At 64.1% G+C, this 9,064-nt stretch overlaps 1 protein-coding gene across 1 annotated transcript; it reads left to right on the forward strand.

Annotated features, from left to right (window-relative positions):
* Window positions 1–401: 401 nt before the first annotated feature.
* BARHL2 (BarH like homeobox 2) lies at window positions 402–3,350 on the forward strand. Its single transcript, XM_059822254.1, has 3 exons — window positions 402–984; window positions 2,303–2,528; window positions 3,038–3,350. The coding sequence occupies exons 1-3, from the start codon at window positions 405–407 to the stop codon at window positions 3,348–3,350; spliced, it is 1,119 nt and encodes a 372-aa protein (XP_059678237.1). The 5' UTR covers window positions 402–404.
* Window positions 3,351–9,064: the final 5,714 nt, after the last annotated feature.

Here is a 9,064-nt window from a genome sequence, read left to right on the forward strand (position 1 = left end):
GCGCTGCGTCAGCCCCCGCTCGGCCTTCCGCCAATGGGGGCGGGCAGCGGCGGCGGCAAAAGCCCGGGTTTATAATAAACGGCGGGGGGGACGCGGCGGCCGTGACGTCACGGGGGGAGTCGCCGCCGCCGAGAGGAGCTCGGTGGGCACGGGCGGGCGCGCCGCAGTGGCCGGTGTCCGCCCCGCTCCGCGCCCGCAACTTCCCGCAACAAAGTTGGGGAGCGGCGAACCGGCCCGGCGGCGATGCGGTGCTCGGCGGGGGCTCCGCGTTAGTGCCGCCCGCGCCGCCGGTGCGCGGGCTGGGGTAACCCGCTCCCGCCCCCCCCCCCCCCCCTTCCCTCCCTCCCCCGGTGCTACCCCCGCGGCCGCCCCCGGGGATGCGGGCGCGGCGCTAGCTGTCCGCCATGGAGGGGCCGAGCGGGTCCAGCTTCGGGATAGACACGATCCTGTCGGGCGGCAGCACCGGCAGTCCCGGAGTCATGAACGGAGACTTTCGCGCCCACGGCGACGGCCGGCCGGCGGATTTTAGGAGCCAGGCCACGCCGTCCCCCTGCTCGGAGATCGACACGGTGGGGACGGCGCCCTCGTCGCCCATCTCGGTGAGCATGGAGCACCCCGAGCCGCACCTGGGGGTGGCGGAGAGCCTCCCGCCGCCGCCGCACCACCTCCACCTCGGCCCGCACCCGCCGCCGCCGCCGCCGAGTTTACAGCCGTCGCCCCCGCAGCCGCCGCCGCCCCAGCTGGGCTCGGCCAGCTCCGGCCCCAGGACTTCCACCTCTTCTTTTTTAATTAAGGACATTTTGGGCGACAGCAAACCGCTGGCGGCGTGTGCACCTTACAGTACCAGCGTCCCCTCTCCCCATCACACCCCCAAGCAGGAGGGCAGCGCGGCCCCGGAGAGCTTCAGGCCCAAACTCGAGCAGGAGGATGGCAAAGCCAAGCTCGACAAGCGCGACGACACGCAGGGCGACATCAAATGCCACGGTGAGTACGGCCCGGCCCGGCCCCGCACCGCACCGCCTCGGCCGCCGTTAAAACCGGGGCCGCGGCGCTCGGCCGCATCGGCGAAACGAAAAAACCGGGGGGAAAAAATCCGCGGGAGGAGCGCTCCGCTCTGCCGGGGCTTGTCGGCGCCCCTCGCTATCGCGGGTTTAAGATCGGGAGGAGATGAAATCCCCTTTTTTTTTTCGCTCCGTCGGCCTTTCCTCCTCTTTTTCATTTAACTTATCCGTTTTTAAAGAAATAGCCGGAGCGCTGGGGTCGCGTTGGAAACCGGAATGTATTTATTTTTAATGCAAATGCGCGTAAATGATTCCCCGGCTTTCGAAGAACCGGCGGCTCAGCTGCACTTGCTGCCTTCAGCCTTTTCATCTTCGCTCATTCGATCTAAAATAAAAATAAGGGAAAAAAAATGCCGCTTCCCCAGCAGCCCATACCAAATAAACGAAGAAACTTTTAATTAAAAATAAAATAATAGAAAACCAATCGGCCCGCGATAGGCAGCGGAAGGTTGGGGGCTTTGTGCGTTTTGCAAAACAGCCGTGTTTTCCCCGCGCCGGGATAGGAAGGTTTATTTCTCCGTCTTTTATCCCTTTTTTAATTACGGATTTCGTGCTGATGGGGAAGCCCCTCCGCGCGGGGTTCGGAAATGGAAATAGCGATGTGTGCGTGCGGAGAGGAAGGGGAAGGGAGGAAAAGAGTGAGCGAAGGCGAGGCGGAGAGAGGGGCTATTTTCCCTCCGGGGCCGGCGGAGCTGCCCCCCTCGCAGGCGGCCCGGTACAGCCGAGAGGCGACAGGACACGTTCTTCGAATTTTGCCCCATTGAGACATTTTTGCCAGGCTGAAGAGCGGCGAGCCGCCCGGGTGTGCCGCTCGTTGGCTCTTGTAGCATTAGCATAAGAGTGCCCAAACCAGATGTCTGGTCTGGCCATTTTTGTGTGCACCAACCTCCCCAGTGGGTCAATTAGGGAGATTATTGTTCTTCCTGCGGGGAAGATCAAGGAGCGCCACAAACCCGGGCCCGAGCCGAGCCGGATTGACATATCGATTTCCCGGCATTTCGGGCCGGGGGGAGAGGGCGAGAAAATAACGAAAGCCCTGTAGTCGGCAAGCGGAGAGTGGAAATCCCGCCGTTCCCCGGACGGCTCGCCGCCGCCGCCCCCCGCGGTGTTTGAGCGGTCCCCCCCCGTGCCCCGGAGGAGCCCTGGGGAAGGGGGCGGCGGGGCCCGGTAACGGCGGCGGGGCGGGGCGGGGGCCGAGCCGGTGTCCCGCCGGCCCTCACCGCCCCTCGGCTCGCTCGCAGGGACAAAGGAGGAGGGCGACCGGGAGATCAGCAGCAGCCGGGACAGCCCGCCGGTGCGGGCCAAGAAGCCGCGGAAGGCGCGGACCGCCTTCTCCGACCACCAGCTCAACCAGCTGGAGCGCAGCTTCGAGCGGCAGAAGTACCTGAGCGTGCAGGACCGCATGGACCTGGCCGCCGCCCTCAACCTCACCGACACGCAGGTGAAAACCTGGTACCAGAACCGGAGGTAAGGCGGGCCCCGGCGCGGCGGCGGCCCAGGGGCTCCCCGGAGAGCCGGGGGGGCGGGCGGGCGCCGCTGTGCTCCTGCCCGAGGGAGCCCGGGGCGATGCAGGGAGCGCCCGGCGGCTGCCCCGCGCCCTCCCCGGCGGCGGGCTGGGGGGTCCGGACCCTGTCGCCGCAGCCGTAATTTTCTGTCTCATTACATACGGTTGCAGCCACCCTAATTCTGTCGCAAACCATTAGTGTCAGCACGCTGCGATCTAACCGTGTGCCGCGGTTATTAATTTGGCCGGAGCCTCCGTGTGCATGTGTCGGGGGTGCGGGGGGTGGGGGGAGCCGGGCACGGCCGGGGGTTCGCGCCGTGTGCGGGCCCGCAGGGCCGGTGCGCCCCGCCGGGGCCCCAGTGGTGCGGGGCCGTGCCGGGGAGGGGGCTCGTCGTCGCGGACGCCCGCGGAACCGGGCCGGGTGCCCCGTCGCGGCGCCCGCCCTGCAGCCGCCTCTTGTTCCCCCCGGCAGGACGAAGTGGAAGCGGCAGACGGCGGTGGGCTTGGAGCTGCTGGCCGAGGCCGGGAACTATTCGGCCCTGCAGAGGATGTTCCCCTCGCCCTATTTCTACCACCCCAGCCTGCTGGGCAGTATGGACAGCACGACGGCGGCCGCGGCGGCCGCGGCCATGTACAGCAGCATGTACCGGACTCCCCCCGCGCCGCACCCCCAGCTCCAGCGGCCGCTGGTGCCGCGGGTGCTGATCCACGGGCTGGGGCCCGGCGGGCAGCCGGCCCTCAACCCCCTGGCCAACCCCATGCCCGGCACCCCGCACCCCCGGTGAAGCGGCACCGCGGTCCCCGCAACGAGCCCTTCCCCTCCCCGTCCCCAAACAAGCCCCAGCACCGCAGAGGAGGAAGCGAGGGGAAGCCGAGGGGCAGGAGCTTCTGCAGGCAGCCACCGGCCACCGAGGGAGGCGATCAGTCAGAGCAGGGACTCTTGAACCGTGAACCCAGAGCCGAGCCCGTAAGTGAAACGACCACACGCGGGGGAAGGCGGGCAGAGCCGCGGGGCGACCCGCCGACCTCGGCTCCTGCGAGGCAGGACTTGGAACTCGGAGAGAGAGAGGGACGGAGGGGGAGGAGGAGGAGGAGGAGGAGGCGGAGAGGGAGCGGGAGCCCGAGCCCGCCGGAGAGACTAACGGCTGCGGAGGACGGAGGGAATGAGAGCGCCTCGACCCCCGCCCGGCGGAGAAGACCGGGGGAACGGAGAACTTTGCACTGATTTTTCTCATGACCTTTTTTTTTTTTCTTATTGAAAAGTGGCATGCTCCCTAATGCGAACAGAATTGTACAGACCGAGTGCTGAGTGCTATATCATATTTATTATATGTCGTCCAAAAAAGGAAAAAAAAAAAATTCACTTCTATACGTTAGTTTAAAACGAAGGAACGTGATTCTCCCCTCTCCCTTTTCATGTCTTTTTGGATCCAGTAAAATAAATGCTTAGATGATAAAATATAGATTTTTTGTGACTGAAAAATTACAGGGAAAAAAACGAAAAAAAAAAAAAAAGAAATAAACTTTATCTTTTTTTAACAAACGTGGCAATTCAGGGTAGCTAATTTACCCCGTGACGAGAACGCAAGAAATTCGGAGTAGAAAAGGCAAATGCCACTTTTTCTTTTTTTATTTTTAATTTTAGGCTCGTTGTTTCATAACCGGCGCTCTTTTTCCCTGTCTGTATTTTAAAGGAAAAACAACTCCTCGCGCAGGTGCCGTGCCCCTCGCCGTTGTTTTAAGCAGCTGGGCAGGGCGGTGGCGGGTTTCCCGGGGAGGCGGCAGGGAGAGGCTGCGGCGCGGCGGGCGGCCCGGGCCGGCTCCGGCCATCGCTTCGGCCCCTGGGGACGGGGGCGGCGGAGCTGTGCCGGTCCTGGGGACGCGGCCCCGGCCCGGCAGCTGCCTCCGCACCGAGCTGGGACAGGCGGCGAGCGCCGGCGGTCGGGGTGAGTAACGAGAGGAAAGAGGCAGGGAGGGCAGGCGGGTCCCGGCGGACAGGGAGCTCCTGAGCCCCGCCGGTCTTTGATCTTTGTTGCTCCCCCCGCCGCCCCTTCCCCTGGCAGGCAGCTTCCCGGGCCGGCCCGGGCCGCCGGGTGCCGCGGGGGCAGAGGGGGCGCGGGTCGGGGGTGGGGGCCGTGACCCTCCACCGGGCTCCGGGGACGGCTCTGGCCCCAGCCCGTGGAGGTGAACACCCCTCTGCGAAGTTAGAAAGTTATACAGCAATTACCTATAAAACATTCATAAAGTCCAGTATTATATTCTCCTCTGAGGGTTTGGTGCTTTTTTTTCCTCTCTCTTTTTTTTTTTGCTCGTGGGTTCCCTTTCTTTCGAGAGAGAAGGAAAAAGAAAAAGAGAAGCCTCCGGGCACGTTTATTTGGGCTTCGCTAATTAGCGAGCTGCTTGCTGATTTCTCTGCTAATAAATTCGCGTTAAAACCATATTGACCTCTGCCTTGATCTAACAAAAGGGGAGCGGGTCGGGAACGCCCACCTCGTTTTCTGCCCGTGTTGTGGCGGCCGCTGACTATTCCCCCGCGCCTCAGCCGTGGCCCCCAAATTGCCCCGGGCAGGAACGACCCGGCAGCGGGGCCCCGAGTGGCCAGAGCAGCCCGCCCACCCCGTCTCGCCGCCGAGGTTTTCCCGGTAAACGCATCCTATCCGGGCTGGGGAAGGAGGTAGGAAATTTGGGCTCGGTTAGGGCCCTTTCCTGAATCTAAACAAGGAATCCTGGACTGTTTTCTCCCGAAAGGAGGCGATCCAGCTGGAAAAGCTGGTCCCAGCTCGTTGTTCTTCTCGATGACTAAACCGGGCTCGGTTTTGACTGCACAAACTCGCTGAAAAGTAGTGACCATAAGGAAGGAAAGTTCATGCAAAATAGATGAGTGTCCCCCAACACCCCCCTCCCGAGCAGGGCCGGCCCGGGGCCGCGGGGTGCCTGCCTGGGCAGGGACAGGGAGCTCCCGGTGTTTCGGGAACGGCGGCGGACAAGGGGCTTGCAGGCAGGAGAGCGAGCGAGGAGCGGGGAGCGCGGCCGGGCTGGGGAGCTGCCGGTGCCGTGTCGGACGGTGCCTAAAGCAGGGTCTGCCGGGGCAGGGGGGCGAGGAACCGCGACCTCCCCTGAAACGTGTTTCCAGACCCAACCGGAAAGTGCTTGTGAGCGGGAGGAGGTTTGGAGCAGGACTCGCTCCCGTTCACTCCCCTTTTCCCCATTTGGGAAGCGGGGCTGGAAATGTAAGTCCTCCTTCATTTGTCCCGCTCCCCGTTTGCACCGGGAAGGAGCCGACCCGGGGACAGGCTGCCCCTGAGGCTGACCGGCCGGGTCGCCCTTGCAGCAAGGGGCTCCGTTGCTTGTTTAAAAAAACCCGGCACATGCGCACGCATTTCAGCGCGCTGCGGCAGCACAAAGAGCCGGGCGACGGGCCGGGCTGCGCGGGGTCGCCTCCCCGCCGCCTGGCCCAGCGCGGGGCACGGCGCAGGACCGGGCACCACTCGCGGTTCGGCGCCGTTGGCGGCCGTGCCTTTCCAGCCGCGCCGTCCGGGTTTTGTCCCCTTTCCTCCCCCAGGCAGCTGCTTTCGCCGCGGCCGCCCCCAGACTTGGTGCCGAGCTGCCGAATTCCTGCAGTCCCGCTCCCTCTCCAGCCGCCGCCCTCGGCCGGGCCAGGACCTGCTCTCGGCCCTGGAAGTGGATGTGAACAAATAAACAAACCCATCTGTTGCCAGACGAACGGGGTCTCTTAGCCTTAAACCGCGGGAAATACCGGCACCCGCCGGAAAAGACCTGGCTGTTGGTGCGCTGAGCGTGGAAACAAACCGTGAGGCTGTAGAAGAGCGGTGTGTAAGCGAGGGGACGCGGTAGCCCACGGGGTAGCTGCGCTGTTTGCTCTCTCCCCGCACCAGGCGGTGGCCCGCAAGCTGCGGGGCGGCTCCGGCCCCTCCAGCCCCGGGGGACGCGTGCGCCCGCCGAGCGGCTGCGGGCCCGCCCGCCCTCAGCACCACGGACAGCTCCGGGCGGCGCGGGCCGGCCCGGGCCGGGGGCCCCCCCACCCCCGCCCCCGCGGGAGCTTCCTGCCTTGCCCCATGCGGGGCAGCACAGTCCGGGGCTCCGGGAGGCGGGGCTCGGCGGGGCAGCAAGGGGAGCCTTCGGTCCGCGGGAACGTCGCGGCCTCCTTCCCCGGCTCTTGCCGGCAGGCGGTGATGAAGGCGGAGGAGGCTGAGACAGGCTCCCGCTGCCGAAGCAGCGCATAGCTCGTCTGTCCGCCACCCACCGCCCGGGAGAAAGCCCCTGTCCTGGGCCGGGCCCGGTCCTTCGGCCCCGAGGGCACGGAGCGGGGGCGGCGTCCCGAGGACTTTGTCCCGGGTGTTTGAGTGCTGCCCCCGCTCCAGCCGGCTGGGCGAAAGCGGGACAGGCCTGATCCGCTCCCGCCCGTGTCGCTCCGGACGCGGTGGGACGCGGGATTCCCTTCGGTCGCCTTGTCCCCGGTTCCCCTTTGGTTTGTTTCTGCTGGGTGGTGGCTATGTGTTTTGCAGGTGGGCACGACACGGGAGGCTCCTTCGGGGAACTCCTGCTACGCTCAAGCAGGTTTTGGCGACTGGTTGCAGCCTCCGGCTCCTGCCTGAGCCCTCCCGGCAGCAGAGCCGCGGGTAGGCTGCTCCGCTGCTCTTGGCTGAAGGGCTTTCTTGCGGGATGCAGCAGCAGGATCATGTTTAATTACTCCCCCCTCCCGGGGGATTAGCTTGGCCATCATTAGGACAGAAAGTGAGAAGGGGGACTTTGCTGGGCTGGGACACAGGGATAAGCATTGTCTGTGCCGCTCCGAGGGTGCTTGCCCTGGGTGCTCCGGGAGCTGAATTCGCTCTCCCAGCCGGGCAAGCGAGTCCGGCTCAGCCTCTGGGAACCAGCGAGCAGCACCGAGCGGAGTTCCCTGCCATGCCGGTTACCCCGGTTGCGTTTACACGGACCAACGCAGCGCCCGTGTAAAGCCGTATTAGTGCTCCGGCTCCTACAGCTTTTAGTGTTTCTTGTGCGAGTGGGCTTTTAACTTTTGCTATTTTCTCCCTTTCCAGAGTTTATATTCCTCCAAATTCGCACGACGCTTCTGTGCGAATGCACGCTGTAAGTCGTCCTTATCACAGCTCACTCGAATAACTCGGCTCCAGCCCAGGACGTGGAGTGGGTGCAGCCAGGCTGAGCTCACCTGTGGACAGGGTAACCCCCTTCACAATGTTAGAAATATCCCCAGCCCAGGGGTGGTGGGGATGGGCGGCGAATAACAGTTTCAGGTTGGAATTACACGGCTTTTTTACCCCCTCCATTCCCTCCTGCTGCTAAGCCCACGTCTCCCGTCGGTGACACCACCGGGTTTCTTCCTCAGTAGCGGCTTTAACGTGGAGCCCCGTTTGCGAGGAAAGGGGGGCACAGCAAACGTGACCTGCCGGGACGGCCCTGCGCGCTCGTCCCGCGGGAGGAGCCGCCTGCTCTGTTTCGGGAATAGCATCGAAATGACGCCCGCGGTCCCTGGCGGGGGACAGCTGATGGGGCCGGAGACCCCCCGGCACCGTCACGGGGCGCGGGGAGGGCGGGCGGCCCTCGAAGGCCCCGCTCCTCGGGGCCCCCGTTTCGCGAAAGAGCCTCTGAACTTCGTTCCTCCCTTGGGCTGCTCCCGCCGTCGAAGGGGCCGTGGGGCAGCCGAAGCCAGCGCCTGTCCCTGCGTGTTTCCAGCCGGAGAGCAGGTCCAGCGGAGCGCCCATCACATTAAAACTCCGTTTCCATATTCATATGCCCTATTTTTCGCAAGCCGCTTCTATTAATGGAAGCGCACAAACGCCGGTCCTCAAAACTAGCGGATTTCAAAGGAACGCAAGTGAGGCGCTTTGCGCCGCCGGCGATGGATGCGGGGCTCGCCGGGATCCCCGGGGCTCCCCCGCCGCGCCCGCCCCGGCGGGGAGCCGCTCTCTGCCGGGGGCGCAGCCGCGGGCCCCGTCGCGGCGGCCCCGGGCCTCCCCCCCCGCGCTGCCCCGGGCCGTGCCCCGCGAGACCGGCGCTCCGGCGGCGGGGGCGGGCGGCAGCCCCGCTCCCCTCCCTCCCGGGCACCGAAAGTTGTCCGAGGCTGTCGTGTTCCCTTGTCTCTGGGAGACCCATGTAGGGCGCTTTAATTGCCACATTTTCAAACCGAGGTAATGGTGGGGATGTCTTAGTAATTACCTTAATGAGATAACACCTTTCCTTCCCTCAACCTACTCATTATCACGCTTTTTGTTCAAATTCCAACTACAAAGAGCTATACTTGTGTAAAAAAAAAAAAAAAGAATGGAGAGGGGAGAGCTCTGAAATTTGTTGGAGGTCTTGTCCCCTTAAAACAAGCACTGTACATAGATCTTTAACGTACGAAGAGAGAACTGTACCCGGTTCCAGGAAAGGTTGGCTAGAAGTAAACTAAACATCTGGGGTACCCCTTAATTATTCTTGGTTGGCTTCTTTAGCTTGACCTGTAGGGATGCGA

This window comes from Gavia stellata, chromosome 10, assembly GCF_030936135.1.
Source record: "Gavia stellata isolate bGavSte3 chromosome 10, bGavSte3.hap2, whole genome shotgun sequence".
Taxonomy (NCBI): Eukaryota; Metazoa; Chordata; class Aves; order Gaviiformes; family Gaviidae; genus Gavia; species Gavia stellata.